Source organism: Nanorana parkeri, unplaced genomic scaffold (assembly GCF_000935625.1).
Source record: "Nanorana parkeri isolate BGI_ZX_2015 unplaced genomic scaffold, ASM93562v1 scaffold43, whole genome shotgun sequence".
In the NCBI taxonomy this organism is placed as follows: domain Eukaryota; kingdom Metazoa; phylum Chordata; class Amphibia; order Anura; family Dicroglossidae; genus Nanorana; species Nanorana parkeri.
In genome coordinates this window covers 2871982-2889034 of record NW_017306311.1, presented here as the reverse complement: position 1 = coordinate 2889034, position 17053 = coordinate 2871982, and the positions used below count along the sequence as shown (strand labels likewise).

Below are 17053 nucleotides of genomic sequence, written 5' to 3'. Positions count from 1 at the left end.
GGTGGCCCAACATAACAGGGTTCACTTTCCAGGTCAAGGCTCAGCCAATCTTCTTATACCTGAAGGTACAAACTCTATGTATAGCAAGACATTTCACCAGCAGCCATTGAAAAACCACCCTCTGTGTGCTTGATACATGTCTTCCAGGTTATTATTATTATACAGGATTTATATAGCGCCAACAGTTTGCGCAGCGCTTTACAATATAAGGAAGAAATTACAATCACAATACAATTCAAGACGAGATGGTAAGGAGGGCCCTGCCCCTGAGGGCTTACAATCTAAAAGGGAGGGGCAAGTGATACATGAGGAGATAGCTGTGTGGGGATAAATTGTTTGAGAAAGTGATGGTTGAGTGGTTAGTTTGAGGTGGGATAGGCATAGGTGACATCTTCAATACCCTCCAAATGATCAGCAACAACATGATCAACTAGTGTCCAATTATATTGTATCACGTATATTAGACCTTTAATAAAAAAGTAGGTGCTTACCAAAAAAAAAAAAAAACTTACTTCAGCCCTTGCTTCCTGCAAAAGGCAAGAGCACATTCTTGTGGAATTTCAAGTGGCCAGCTTTCCCGGGAGGCAGCAGTGTTGGTGTAACCTGCACCTCCCTGAAGCATTGAAAGCTGGGGCCAAGGTAATTATTTTTTTTAAGGTTTTTTAGTTTTAAGCTTCTTTTTTGGGGGTTTTCAAAACTATTTCTGTTTGGTGGAAGGGGGACTGACTCTGAAGCAGACCTTCCATTTTTATGGCAGGTCTACTTTAATGTCATTCATGCATTTCAGACTTAGGGGTTGATTTACTAAAGTCATATCGGCTGTTTGCTTTAACCTTCCTGGCGGTATTCCCGAGTGTAGCTCAGGGTTACTTTTCCATACCATAAGCAGTAACCCCGAGCTACACTCGGGAATGTCGCATAGCATTACTTACCTTGTCCCTCGAGCCGCGCTGTGTTCTCCGGCCGGCGCCGACATCCATCTTCCGGGTTCCGTCCTTGCGAGCGTCCGCGTCGCCGGGGGGGCGGAACCGGCGTCGGGCACGAGCGGGACGGCCGTTAACTACCTGCTGTCCGGCCGATAGCGGTTTCTTGAGGGCGGGTGGGCGTCTTTAGACGTCCTATCCCATCCCGCTCGTGCCCGCCGCTAGGCGGTGTGAACGAGCGGGAAACCGGCTTTGAATGTAAACAGCCAGCGATGGCTGTTTACATACAAGCGTTCGGGCGTCTGTAGAGACGCACGATCGCTTGTAATATGCGGTCGGGTGTGCGGCCCCCCCATCCGTCGCCGTCAATGCTGGCAATCCCGGGCTCCGCTGTTCCCTGTGTGAGCCCGGGACCAGCACAGCAGCTCTGCGGCCGGAGATCAAACGGAGCTCAGTACACGAACTCCGTTTTATCTCCTATCCTCTTCTGAATGCAGGCAGTGATGTGTATTATATCACTTCCGCATTCCTCTGTCACTCTCCGGTACAGAAACCGGAGAGAAGCTGGTGAAGCAGGTCTCTGCTTCATCAGCTTCTCTGGGGGTCCCTAGGTGACATTAGGGGTCTTAAAGACCCCTGATGCCTCCATAAAGAGGACCTGTCACTGCAAATTGGCTATCATATGGGGATCTTGTTTGCTCCCTATGTGATAGCAATAAAGTTCAGTGGGGAAAAAAAAGGTTTAAAAAAATTTGTTACAAAAAAAATTAAAAAAATTAAAAATCACATATCAAAGCAATAAAAAAAATTAAAGTCCCCGCCCCCACACGCAAACATGCGTCAGGCCCGCCTACGTGCGAAAACGCCGATTACATCTATTGCACCGCACATGTTACATATCGCCGCGAACATCGGAATGAGAGCAATAATTCTAGGATCATCAATCACTGATAACACTAAACTGATGAGCGGTAAAAGCTTTTAAAGTGTCGGCTATTATGGTCCATTTTGAGTGGTAGTTTTTTTGCGATTTAACGGGTGTGCGCAATCTTAAAGCTTGACATGTTTGGTGTCTATTACCCAACGTGACCCCGTCTTTTCGCCTTACCATAGCCCTAAAACTACACTTGTTAGACTTGTGACCAATTCTTTGATCATACAGAATTGTACATGAATAACTTTCTCCATAAACATATAAGACTTAAAGTGACATTAAAGACAAAAATGTTTTTCCCTCACCCCAATGTTAATGTCTGCACTTACCTTAAATGATGTCTCTTATTCCGATCTTCTTCTTTCCTGATGTTTTCATTTGTCCCTCCAGCGTTGCGGCGGCCCTCCAATCCAGCTCTGACTCCTCTCTGCTTGCAGGCACTTCCGATCCAGTGGTGTCTGCATGCGGGTGCTCTTTAAAGTAGAACTGAAGCTAAAACTTTGAATAGAGTAAGGGAGGGCTATAACCCCGTCAGATTTTTTTTTTAATGCCATCTGGGTAGATTGCCCTTTTATTTCCTGTCCGATAGCAAAAACAGGAAGTGATAGCAAGTCTTTACCAATCGAGGGAAATCGCTGGTGGTCAGCTGGGTCACCAGAACAACCCAATATGTGGGATTTGCTTTCACTTTCATTGATAATGGTCACCAGTACAAATATAGAGAGGGTGACTCTCTCTAATGGGGACACAAACAGCAATAAAAACCTGACAATCCCTCTCCACTAAAACGAGCGCAGTGCTTTCCCTTCCGGACAGAAAATATACCTCATGTCACATTTTCTCTGGTCTGGAATGTGCATGAACGCGTCACAAACGCAACGAAAACACGCCAGAAATGCACCGCACTGCATCTTACTGAAAGTGCATTCTTGCTCCACTTTTGATAAAGGCCGGAAGTGACCTCAGAGCAAGAATCTGCATACTGACAGCCCCCCCCCCAAAAAAAAAAACCCGAACGTGTCCGGGACGCGCTGCACACATTGCACAGCGTCTGCAGATCTGGACCAGAAAATGGTGTGAACAAGCCTTGAGTCAGGAGATTCAACTTCTTTATTTGCCCTGGTGACCACTTGTCACAGACACAGGAGGTGAGGGGAACTCTTCCATTGGAAATACCTGACTAAGACAGGATTTCCCCTCACTTTGAAGAGATCTCCTCTTACTTCGTGTTGTGTTTCTTAGACCAGATGCGAAGGGCAATCTCCCTAAGGGCTAGTTCACACCAAGCGTGGAGCAGATGCAGATCAGAGCAGTTACAGAATGCATCAAAAATGCATCCAATGTATTCCAATGGTATTTTGGGCTCTAGTTCACACCAGAGCGTTCAGTTGTGTAGGAAAAACTGCAGCAAGCCCTATTTTTTTCTGCTCTGGAACGCACCAAAGCGCATGCACAAACACGGCAAAACACACTGCATTGCATGTGCAGAAACTCTTGCAGATCTGGTCTGCATCTGGTCTATGTCCTAACAGGACATAGACAGAATAAATAAATACTGTCAGCAAAACTTCAGCCAAAAATAAAATACAAATGATTATCCCATAAAAGATAAAATACCAAAACAAACATAACTTTTTTCTACTGCTAGATCTTCTCAATCTAATGGCATCATCATTCAACCCACTTCCTCTGAGTCCAGGTCATCCTATACCTGTCCCTGCCTTTTCCTGGGAGGTGGACGAAGAAGCGGCACACTGATGAGCTCATCTCTATCTGTCACTCTGCTTTCTCCTCTTATCAGCATGCTTCTTGTCAGTACATGAACTGGCTGGCTCTTTGTGCTGCTTCTTATTCTCACACTCCGGCCCTGCTGTACAAGAACTGCAAGAGGTTTGAAATTGGGTCAAATTTAGGTTCTTACACAACTTACATTTAAGAAATGCATTTAATGATGTATTAATGATTACAGAGGTGCATTCATTTATGTCTTTTCATACCTGCCTAGAGTTCAGCTTTATCCATTCCCTACTTTACAAGTAAAAGAAAAAGTTTTGGCTTCAGATACACAAAGTAGACATAGGAAAAGATAATGAATACAATGGAAACTGCTGAAAACCTCAGCTCAGGATATTGATCGCTCTGTTGACGTCAGTCTGATGAAAAGATCAATTCACACCATTTTCTTAGAAGAAGTATCGACTTGAAATTGCAGGTTGTCCTGACTGTCTCTGGGTCACCTAAGGACTTTTCTAACAGTTAACGCGTGTCTCAGTAAGGATCATGGCATTGTGGTGATTGGATTATGGTGATTGGACTACCCTGAAGATCTTAAATTCCAGAGAATTTCCTACAACTCAGATGAATTGAAGAAGAGGTTCTTCTGAGAGTTGATTGAAACCTCTCCAGTAGTACACAGTTGTCCTGTTGCTATTTGCAACCCCTGTTATGGTGCCGCTCTTCACAAAGCAATTTTTTAAACCTGATTTTCACCTTCCTTGCGACCAAATTACATCCGGACAGTGCGATCGGCATTCTTGCTGAGCACCTTCTGTAAGAACATCAGTCTCAGGATAAGCTAACTGGAGAATGTATTGGTTACATTGAACGTCAGTTGTCAGAGTTCAATCCATTTACTTTAATTGACAAAGAGGGGGGCAGTAAGGCAGAATCACCGATCTGTACTATTAAGTAGGGAGCATTGTATGTACAGTGCTCAATGAGTACATACATTATACTCCTACTGTATGGCCAAAGATACCGTTCCAGTTATTGAGTTCATGCATCTCCAGTGAAAGGCACTGTTACTGCTACAGCATGCAAATACATTTTAGACAAGTGTGTCTCCACCATTGTGGCAACAGTTTGGTGAAGATCCTTTTCTGTCCTACCATGACTGTGCTCCTGTATACAAAGCCAGCTCCATAAAGACATGGCTTGATGAGGTTAGTATGGAGGAACTCAAATGGCCTTCACAGGGACTTGACCTGAACTGTACTCATCACCTTTGGAATTAATTGGAGCACTAATTGTGAGCCAGGTCTTCTCATCCAATATCAGTACCTGACTTCACATATGTTATTTTGGCTGATTGGGCACAAATTCCCCCAGGCGCCCTCCAAAACCTTGTGGAAAGCCTTCCTAGAAGAGAGGAGGATGGCATAGCTGCAGAAGAGGGGCAACTCCATATTGATGACCATGGTTTTGGAATGAGCTTATATAGGTGTAATGGTCAGGTGTCCGCAAACGTTTGGGCATATAGGGTAATTAAAATCTGTGAAACCCTTAACAGATTGATGAGATTCATTTGAAAGTTCTAATAAATTTTAAAAGATGATTTAGAATGGCCTCTTTCAACCTCTTGCATGCACTCCAGGGTTGGATGCACATCAACGCTCCGGACCAGCATCCTGATAGTTGCAATGGTGGACCATGCTTGCGCAATGTATCTCAGCCTAGCCACTTGTACTCTCTACCAGGGGAACATGTGACAGGGTGACAACCCAGAAGTATAGTTGAGAGACAGTTGTTACCCCCAAAGCAGTACGTGCTTGAACAAGGACCTTCGCGGAAGGATCACCAGTTATTCTTTGAAATGCTGGAGATGCCTGCCTGGAATTCCACTTCAGAATAAATGTGCAATTGGTGAATGTATTTCCACCTTGCTGAACAATCTGGCACCTTTGTTCTTGTTTTTGTTGTTATAAGTGTTTGCAGGTGTCATCGCTGATGTCATAGAGGAGTTCTTGTGCCTGCAGTAATTGGTGATGTTTTAACCTGATGTCACCTCCATAGACGTACATAATCCACAATCACTGCTTATTGTACATTTGTGTGGCCGATATTGTGGAACGTCACACAGCCGTCGCGTTTTGTGCTATTGTCGTCCTCCGTGTTATTGTCTTATGTGTCACGTCTATTCAGCTCATGTCTACCATGAAGACGGAGGCATGGTGGGAGCGGCGATGGAGAGGGGCTTTTTTTTGAGGCTCAGTTTCCGTTTACTGAGCAAAACGCTAATCTTCTGCACAACTATTGACTTTGTGGTCACGGTATAAATGAAAGGATTATTGGCGAAGTGTGTTGACTGAGTCCACGTCACTGTTATCACTACAAACACAGAGGGAAGCGTGTGATGTCAGTGTGTTTTTTCATTGTGTTTATATATTCTGAATGTGTGCGGCAGTCTGCACAGTTTTTGTGTATGTATGTGCAATAATAAATATGTATATACAGTATATAATTTCTCTGATGCACAATCCTTCTGTAAAAGGAGCTTGGCACTCTTACCGGTCTATTCACAAAGCTGCCGAAGGATCCAGCCATAGCTTCGGCTGATCCTTCGGCTCGCTTCGGAACGTTCAGCCGAACCGAAGGGCTGCTATACGGGCTATTCACAATAGCTGTACAGCACCCGACGGCGGCCACCCAACTGAACCGAAGTGTCAGCCGAAGCAGGGCATACGGCCTGCTGAAGGCGGGCCGGCTCCGCCCAGTTGTTCATTGATAGACCTGCTAGAAAACGCTAGCAGGTGCCGGCCAATAGGAAACATTTGGGCGGAGCTAGCTGTCACTGCTACCTCCGCCAAATTTTTTTTTTTTTTCGTTTAAAAAAAAAAATCTTTATTCACATTTTAAAACTATTTTCATTGATTTGCTATTCTGCTCGGAACCACCAGAATAGCAGAATAGCCGAGCCGAAAGGGGAAGCTGTAAAGCCAAACCAGGAAATATTGGTGTCACCTTGGTCTGCTATTTATGGGTGCGGTGTGTGTCACAGGACTGGTCGGACAAAATTGAACAGGCACTTCAGCTGTGTGTTTGGCTGGAGTTCCGCTTTAACCTTCTCAAGCCACGTCGCCGGCTCTGGCAGCGGTCATAATATCATTAAAGCCGTGATCGGCTTGTTATTGTGGAACCGCGGATATTAAATATTTGCTGCAGGATCTGAGAAGTCACATGAGAGTTCTAATCAAAGGACAACATAGATGTCTTCTGATAAATTTCAAGACAATTTGCCCTCGGCCAATAGGCTGGTTGTTTGCTCTGTCCAATCAGCTTTCTGGAGGTCATGTGCTTGTTTGTCCTACAAACAGACCCCACCGTCCAAAACGCAATTTAAATTGATGAATTGAAAAAAAAACAACATTGAACATTCAGCAGCAAACCAGCTTTTATATTCTATTCACTTGTATAAAAAAACTACTTTGGTCACATATATACCTAGAGCAGTGGTGGGCAACCTTGGCATTTGCTTGTGGCTGTCGGAGTCTTGCAATGCCTCATGGGATTTGTAGTTCTACAACAGCTGGAGAGCCAAGGTTGCCTACCCCTGACTTAGAACATGCAAACGTTCCTCGGCATCCAAATAGTAAGGGCCCCATTCACATCTTCCCATTTCATTGCGGTGCGTTATTTCACGTGGAGTTTCATGCTTTGAAGCTGAACTCTAGCCAAACCGCTAAATACCCATCTGAAGTACATCTATAGGAGATGCTTTCTCGACAGAAAGATTTATATTTCTGTCCATCCAGTCCCAAGAGTTTCGCAGCCTTGTCTGCCAGGGGAAAAGACCTGATTTTTCATTGATTCTCCCCCAGCCTGTTACTGGGCAGTGAAAGGAAAAGCAGCAGATCGATGAGCTCATCTATCTCTCACTCTTTTCTCACCTCCTATCAGCATATTACATGAGCATTATGACCACTACGGCACAACTGATTGGCTCCTTGTGCTGTTTCCTAGTCTGAGCTCTGCTGTTCAGAAAGTGCATACCAAGCCAAATTCAGATACTAACACTCTTGGCATTAAAAAATAATAATGTATAAATGTATTAATGATTAAAGAGCTGCATAAAGCTGCTGGAGGTATGGCTTAAACAATGAACCCCTATATATTAGGCTAAATGCTAGATGGGGGGGGGGGGGTAGGTTAATAGATCAATATGAGGGGGGGATGTACTGTGATATTGTCACGGTGTTGGTGTGTGTTGTAGAGCTTTCAACATTCCCATCGATAATCTGCCATCTGTCAAGTCTACAGTGTAATGTAATAGTGTGTATACTTGCCAGGGTGTTCTGTTTCTATATAAATACATGATCTAACCCCATCAGGAGGAACTCGTTCTGTGTACACAAACCGACACAGACGTTTTTGTCTTTTCTCCTCTGTCAGACAATAGACCCGTTCCCGTATGGATTTAAAGCAGAACTCCGGGTAAAAATGTTTTGAATCCTTGCTATCCTAGCTTGATTTGTAGGTAGCTCGTTAGCTTATGGTTATCCAGCTCAGGAACAAAAAACAGAAGAGTGCTGGACCAAAAGCAATGTTAGAGTCCATAAAAAAAATTAAACAATTTGATGATCAAACAGCTAACACGTTTCGGGGGCAAACCGAAAACCCCTTCCTCGGGGCTTAGAAACTATGAGAATGAAGGAATGGTCTCAAAACCTCAGAATTTAGATGTTATTGCAGCTATGGGTAGTTCTCCTGAAATGTGTAGATTGCAGGTAGTGGTTGGGGTCCATTCCTCCTTTCTCATAGTTCTGTTCTATCAACACAATTTATTACACTTGTTTTGTGGACTATAGCAGCCATGTTGGTCTGGCGCTCTTGGTTTTTTTTTTTTTGACCATAGAGCCATTGGTCTGGCGCTCTTCCGTTTATTTTGCCCATAGAGCCATTGGTCTGGCACTCTTCCGTTTTTTATGTCCATAGAGCCATTGGTCTGGCGCTCTTGTGCTCTCTATCCGTAGAGCTCAAAGATGGCATTTTAATAACAGGTGAAGCTTCTAAATATTGTCACATGGTAGGAATTTACTCATGTAGGCATATAAAGTAACTGAGTGGTCCACTTCAACAAGGGATTTCTTGATAAACTTTAATTCAGAAGATAAAGTCAACACATCTTCTTTTTTGGGCCAGTTTACCTACATTGAAGATCAGAAGGAAATAAGACTAGGAGTCTATGAACCCCAAATGTAACCGTACACACCTTATCTATACAGCGTATACTGTGTGTGTTCTGAGCTACGGTAACTTTTCAAACAACTGGTTAATGAATTATTGAAGTCGGCCTCCCCTCCCCCCCCCATATGGCATCATAAAACCATACAGTTGAGAGTTACGATGGGGAAGAAGCGCTATCATTGTTATTTCCTTCTCTTTTTTTTCAGTTGGGTAAATAAAATCCCCGCCACCTGTTCACATTACATCACCCGTTCTCCAGAACTAAGCCTGTGCACGATAAGCAGTCAACTGAGGAGATCTTTGTATTGTGAGCACCCAAGGCACTGATGTCATGCCAGATGATGTCACTCTGCTGTTGTATGGTTGTCATGGTGTCCGGGCAGGTGGGAATCCTAAAGCTGATGTCATAGTTTATAAACAAAAAAGGGGATACAATTTACTTGTTTTTTTGTGCAACTTTATCCCATCAGCCTTAAATGATATGGTATTAAAGGGTATGTCCGCCCAAAGTTTTCAGTGTTATGCCCTCGAAAGAATCAAGGGCATAATATGTCCCCATTTTTTTTTGCCAGTTGCTATATAGACATGTGCACACTAAAAAATTTTGTTAGCAATTATATTTATTTAGCGGCTAACAAAATTCTCCACTGGCGGAACTACCAGGGTCGCAGCGGTCGCAATTGCGACCGGGCCCTGGCGTTCCGCCACTTGGGGGGGCCCAGCAAGGAAGTAGAGGGCCCCCCCGCGATCGTGCCGCTCCTTCCCTGTCGCACAGCCACCCGCAGCTATACGGGCGGCTGTGCGAAAGGGCTGGAGACGCTGTCACTGATCCCGGAGAATGAGCTGGTCCCGCCTCTTAGGGGCGGAGCTAAGAGGGCCATCTCTTAGCTCCGCCCCCTGGCCGCCAAGACGAGGAAGAGGGCCATGGGCCTGCAGGAGAGGGAAGGTACTGTATGATGATTACACAGCAATGCAGAATAGCACCAACTATGTAGGACCACAAGTCCCAGCAATGCATTATGGGGTGGGGGGCGGGGTTTGTTTGCTGGTGGTATTCTGCATACCTTACTTTTATTATAATGTATTGCTGGGACTTGTAGTCCCGCATAGCTGGTGGTATTGTGCATTGCTGTATGAAGATTATACAGCAATGCAGAATAGCTCCAACTATGTAGGACTACAAGTCCCAGCAATGCATTATATTTTTAAGTAGGGATACACCAGTGTTAATACTGGGCATTTTCACAAGTATTCATACTCGTGAAAATGCCCTGATACTAAACGCAGATACCGGTGTTCTGTCGAACGCTGACCTAGTCGAATTTGCCGACCTCAGCTGGACCCTAGAAGTCCAGATCAAGCCCTGTTCTCTTGTAGTGCAAATCTCCGCACTGCTGAATGTCAGCACTTCAGTGGGCAGTTAAGGCTATGGCATTTGACTGTTTAATATAAGGAGTGGGGCTTAATGTCAACTTGGGCAAAAGTCAACGCTGCCTTGGATCCAAGGGGCCCCACAGGGATCAGTTTGAAGACTATCACAGGTACTTGCAGGCACCACATCATCTCTGCACTTCAACACTATTGTTACTGTAGACCTTAAAGTTAGGGATAACATTTTTTTTTCAAGACCCAGTACGAGTACTGATACTTTTTCTCGAGTACTCACCGGAAGCAATTACTGATACCTTTTTTTTTTTAGTGTTTAGTGCCCTTCCTTGCAGCCTGCCACCCATACTTTGAGCAGTGTGCAGAAATGGCTTGGGGTCTCCATGCCTGGCAAACATCCCAAATGTCTGTCCATCTTTTATTATTTGTAGCGTTGCTGGTGATTCACTTCTATTGTTCTCTTAGCAACGTGCTTTCATTATTACTGTTGACCTGTGTGCGCTGCAGTTCATATGTCACTCTCACAGCTGTATAACCACAGAAAGGAAGGACTAGTCCATGGATACAAGCTCAACATCAAACTGTAACAAACCGCCTTCGCTAAAAAAAATTAACAGGTTTAAACCGGTTTAGCTACTAGGATAAGTGCACCCCCAATGAATAAAAATATTTGCTGGTATTTTTTATTATATACTGCTTGCCCCCCAAAAAATCCCACACTCCAATATTTTGTTGGACCAACTTTAGATTTGATTATGGCATGCATTCACCGTGGCATTTTTTCGATAAGCTTGTGCAAAGTCAAAACATTTATTTCCGTCCAGAGTTGCATTCATTCTTCACTAAGATCTTGTAGTGATGATAGAAGAGTCGGACCTCTATGTAAAGTCTTCTCCAGAACATCCCAAAGATTCTCAATGGGGTTAAGGTCTGGACTGTGGTGGCCAATCCATGCGTGACAATGATGACTCATGCTCCCTGAACCACTCTTTCACAATCTGAACTCGATGAATCCTGGCATTGTCATCTTGGAATATGCCTGTGGCATCAGAGAAAAAAAAAAGATGGAAAAATCTGGTCATTCAGTATATTCAGGTTGGCAGCTGACCTCAATATTTGGGGACATAGCATTGCTGAACCTAGACCTGACCACCTGAAGCAACTCCAGATCTTAACACTGCCCAAAATCCAGGTGGTGACTTATTTTTTTGATCAGGTAGTGTATATATTAAACTTCACTTTGTGGTTATCGGGACAGAACGTAAGGCAGAGAAAACAGGCATTGTACATAGGGTGACATTCTACAAGTCAGTTAAAGAAATAACATTTTACAAAAATTGCCCACGTTACAAAAATTTTAAATAAGTATAGCAAGACAAGAACCAGAATCCAATAAAGAATACTTATACCAATTGATAAATAATATCAATGTTTTAATGTAATTGGTGTATCAAGGTATACAGATACAAAGAGGTCTGCCATAATAACAACATTTTTTTCCTGCCTTTTTTTCCAATTCTGATGGTTCCAGATTTCCTTTAAACACATGGAGCTGCACACCAATATCATCCGAAAATATTTCTTTATTGGCGAACAGTACAACAAAAGAATGCACAGAACATACTGTATATCTGTTGCACACAATCCTAACTGTGCTAAATATGCTTATTTTTTGTGGGACCTCCCTTTAGGAACCTGGGTTTTTCCCCAATATGGTGTTCATCTCTTTCTACATCTAAGGGGAGTTTTTTCTATATTCATTAATAGATATACATAATCACTGTGACCAGAGTGTGTCCCACTGCCTTACATTCTCTTACTACTACCCACCTAATATTTTGCTCTTATTTATAAGATTATTCTATATTGTTGAATATTTTGGAAGGGGCCTGTATGAACTGCTTTTGGGAACCATTTTTAATTCTTTTTATGGGTTAGGGTTGTGTTTTCAGCAGATAAATCTACTCCAAGGATATTTTTCTAAATTATATTCTTGCTGTGCGGTTCAGAGGATTTAGGGGGAATTGGGAGTCATATCATATAGTTGTCCTTTTGAACCTTCACACAATGCTGCTGCAACTCCAGTATTTATATGGCAATTCAGATGATTTGTTAATAAAAAATTTTGGAATATTTATTTATTAATAGAGCGCCTGACCACCACAAACGAACCTGCATTTTCTTTTTGTATTTCAGGTGGACTCAGCAGTTTTAAACAGAACCACGAAAACCTGTGTGATAATTCCCTCCAACTTCAAGACTGCCCCGATGGAGGCGGGGCCTCAGCGGTGACCATCACACTACCTCAGTCCGTCCCTAGCACTCCGGATATAGAAAATGCAGAACTGACCCCCATCCTCCCCTTTCTCTTCCTGGGCAATGAGCATGATGCCCAGGACCTGGAAAAGATGCAAAGAATGAACATAGGGTATATCGTCAACGTAACCACTCACCTTCCTCTATACCACTATGAGAAGGGTACCTTTAACTACAAGCGTCTCCCAGCAACAGACAGCAACAAACAGAATCTCAGGCAGTACTTTGAAGAGGCGTTTGAGTTCATAGGTAAGCTTCATGGTTCTTTGCGTCTGACTCAAACTAAATCAGCATATGAAAAATGTTAACTTTTCTGAAATTATCACTTTTGGAAAAAACACTATATGGCCCAAAGTTTGTGGACATCTGACACATCACTTGTATATGACCTTCTTGGACTTCCCATTCCAAAACCCTAGACATTAATATGGAGTTGCAACCCATCATGTCCCCCTTCATTGAGGCTATAAAACCCTCCACTCTTTTTGCAAGGCTTTTCACAGGATTTTGGAGTGTGTCTGTGGGAATTTGTGCCCATTCGGTCAAAAGACCTTTTGTGAGGTCAAGTACTGATGTTGGATGTGAAGACCTGGCTTACAATCAGCATTTAAATTCATCCCAAGGCTGTTCAGGAGGGTTGAGGTCAGGGCTCTTTGCAGGCCACTCAAGTTCTTACACCCCAAACTCATCAAACCATGTCCTTATGGAGCTGGCTTTGGGCATAGGAGCACAGTCATGCTGAAAAAGAATAGGACCTTCATAAACTGTTGCTGGAAGCCCACAATTGTCTAAACTACCTTTTTTGTATGCTGTAGCATTCACAGTACTCTTCCTCTGAAAACACCTGAACCCAATAATTTGCATGGGGTGTGCACATTGTTTTGGCCATATATTTGTAACTTTGTATTTATTTTATGAATTAAAACTATAACTATAAAGTGTAAATTGGTAGAAAACACAGCTATATGTTCTACAGCCTCGGTTCTCAACTGGTGGGTCGCGACCCTGCCAAGTTCAAAGGGTTGTCGCATGCCTTCCACTTTTCTGGGTGAGTAGCTCCTCAAGCCCCCCTAGCACAGCACTGTTTGGTTCTTGCCCCAAGCAGCCATTTTAAATATGCTGTCCAGTGCCGAGTGTCAGCTTAAGGTGGGGTGAGCCACGAGGGAGCTCCAGTCATACGTGCATTGCTTACAACTCCGTCGCATGTCCTGTAGAGGTGTCTGGACTGGAGTGATGTCACATTCTGGCTCTCGGCACCTCTAGAAGGCATGCAAAGGAGCTGTACAAGAATTGCACATATGGATGGCGCTCCATCACTGCACAGCTGGAGTGTGTATGTGTGGTTGAAAATGTCTGTGAGTGTGTCTGTGGTTGTGTGTGTCAGTGTTTTTGAGGGCCCGTTCACACTAGTACATTGCGTTAATCGAACAGTCCCGTGCGATTATTGTACTGTACTACATAATCGCATCTACCACATGTTCTGGTGTGGGAGGTGCATTGCTTTGCCATTCATTTGAATGGCACCCCAAGCACACCTCCTGCCCACAGTTCAATCACCCGCACCAGAATACATGGTACCGCAATGCCATTCCATTGCAGTGTGACTTGGGTCGCGACTTAATGATCAAGGACAAATTTGGGTCCGGAGCTTACACATGTTGAGAACCACTGTTCTAAAGGACTTATTTGTAAACATGCAAAAATCATTAGTTTGCTCTGTTTTTATTCATGTTTATTTTATTTATTTTTTTATAATTATACAACAACCATAAATGATTATTCAATGTTGAAATTACATAGTTACATGGTTATTTAGGGTGAAAAAAGACGTGTGTCCATTAAGGAAACATATTCTCCTACATTAAATGGCACTGGACATTTTTTAGATGGGCACACAGCATCCAAAACCATGAATAAAATATCTTAATCTGTTTTAAGATTTATAATAAAAAATGATATAAGAAAATGGTGGTCTGGTGATGTACATATAGAAAGAGGACCACTGTATGTCAGAGTGTTTGGAACTAGAAGAAAGACCATTTTTTTCTTCTGAAATCCATAATGTCTTCATAATACAAATACAAAGATGGATTCTAGTGCATTGCGATAAAATTAGTTTCAAGTAAATAAGGACTTACGGCATAAATGCGACTAAAACTTTCTTATTAATTTTTTAATTGACGGGTGGGTGTTGAAACCTTGTTAGGTTTTTGTTTTTTTCCAAGGCCCACTGGGGAGATTTTCTTAACAGGAAGTGAAACTTTTTTTCAGTAAAATGGGGAAGGACCATAGAACCACCTCCTCAGTGACAACCCATCCTCTCATTTCTTCTCCTGTTGTCATAAGGACAAGTGGGGTCGCTAACAGCAATACAAGTATTTGCTCTTCCCAAGTCTATCCAAAATTTTAAAAATGGCTCTTTTATATTTGTTGCAAGTTGTTTTATGCACTTATCTAACTTTATTTTTGTCTTATCTTCCAGAGGAAGCTCACCAGTGTGGCAAAGGCCTGCTCATCCACTGTCAGGCAGGAGTCTCACGCTCGGCTACCATCGTGATAGCCTACCTGATGAAGCACACACGGATGACCATGACTGATGCCTACAAATTTGTCAAAGGAAAGCGACCAATCATATCCCCCAACCTAAACTTCATGGGCCAGTTATTGGAGTTTGAAGAAGACTTAAATAATGGTATCACACCACGGATTCTTACGCCAAAGTTAATCGGTGTAGAGACTGTGGTGTAACAAAAACATTTTTTATTAATAAAGCTTCAAGATTAAAAGAAAAAAAAAAATCAGCTCATCCGGATAACAGTAATTTTCAGGATGGAGGTTTAGATCTCGAGTCGGAGAAGCTTGAATTTTTTGTTTGTTTTTGGATGCCCCTTTGTCACCTTGACCAAAAAAATTATAAATAAAACCAAGGCTAAACGTTTTTGAGAAAAAAAAAAAAATCCATGGTGATCGGGGGTCTGTGCGGGTTCATAGACTGAAGAAAGGAGTGCTGTTCAAGCAATATAGCAATTAAAATATGCAGACCGTAGCTCCAAGGAGATTAAAAAGAAAAAAAATGAAGAATCTGCCATTAATAGAATATATTTAAATGGCAAAAAATGAGAAACTGTTAACTCTGGGTGTGTTATGTTCTATTTTTATATTTGGGCTAATAGGGTTTCATTGACACAGAACTTGACCATTTCTTGCCCTCAGTGGCTTCTTGTGCAATAATTTTGTTTTGAGTGTGAGAATTGTAAGAGCTGATTGAATGTTTTTGAGTTTGCCTACGTGCAGGGTAGGTAGCCATTTTTGTGGGATGAACCAATAGCAACGTATTGATCTGCTGGCGGCATCTCCAAGGCACAAGGTATAATATTCCTCTTGCCTCTGTGGTGTTACCTGCAACCAGCTGATAATCGTACACTATACAGTCAAAGGTTTGTGGACACATGACCATCACACCTACAATATGGCCAAAAGTATTCGGACATCCCTCCAAATCTTTGCCTTCAGTACAGGGTACTGTTACTTGTGTGCTTCCAACCTTGTGACAACATTTTGGGAAAGACCTTTTTTCTGCCCCAGCATGACTGTGCTCCTGTACGCAATGACAGCTTCAAAGACGTGTTTTTTTGGCATGTGGTGTGGAGGGACTTGAGTAACCTGCACAGAGCCATGATCTCAACCCTCTTGAACACATTTGGGATGAACTGGAAAGCCTATGGTGAGCCATTTCTTTTTGTCCAACATCAGTCCCATAGAGCTTTTTTGACTGAATGGTCACAGATTCCACCAGACGTATTTCTAAAATCTTGTGGAAAGCCTTCCCAGATGAGTGGAGGCTGTTTACTGGAAAGGGGGCCCAACTCCAAATTAATGTCCATGGGATGTCCAACAAACTCAATTAGACATGATGGTCAGGTGTCCCCAAACATTTGGTTTACAGTGTACCTCCCAATGTGCTGAATCCTAAACTGGGACACATTTAAAGTGCGGGTTTGCCTCTATAATGTTTGATGTGTGTTTTTTTCATTTTCTCAGTTATATCTAATTCATTTTGTTATCCCCTTTTTTATATTTCTTCACCTTGTCCTTCTGGCCCTGCCTGCTTTTTTTTACATTTTGCTGGTTGCCATGGCTAATCTGTGAACACAAGGAGTCTCTATGTGTACAGAACAAAATGGCTGCCGGAATGACCCTATCCTCATTGTAACTGCCAACTGTGCACAGTCTACTTAAACACAGGTCACATAACCCTCAGAGGAGAATTCATGCATGCAGGGAATTAATTTTTTTATGTCAAATAGAATTAGTCATAATTGGGCTCATGCAAGTCACTAAATATTCAGATTTAAATAGTTATAACTGTAAATCCTTTAATTGTATTTGCCCCCTTCATTCATTTTTCTAAAGCTGACACTTGCTCAGTTCAGAATTTTTTTTAAGCCTTGATGAAGAACACCCGAAATACAATTACTTTTCTTTTACAAGGTTTATGACCAATAAACCATTTTTCAACTTTCGATTTTCA

The 17053-nt window shown here is 42.7% G+C and overlaps 1 protein-coding gene across 1 annotated transcript in view; it reads left to right on the top strand.

Moving 5' to 3' along the window:
- Positions 1–15283, top strand: part of DUSP10 (dual specificity phosphatase 10) — a 48312-nt gene extending 33029 nt beyond the window's left edge. Inside the window, exons 3-4 of the mRNA XM_018572107.1 lie at positions 12403–12771; positions 15005–15283. Of these exons, the coding sequence (XP_018427609.1) occupies positions 12403–12771; positions 15005–15270 (635 nt within the window). The 3' untranslated portion in view covers positions 15271–15283. The remainder of the gene's footprint in view (positions 1–12402; positions 12772–15004) is intronic.
- Positions 15284–17053: the final 1770 nt, after the last annotated feature.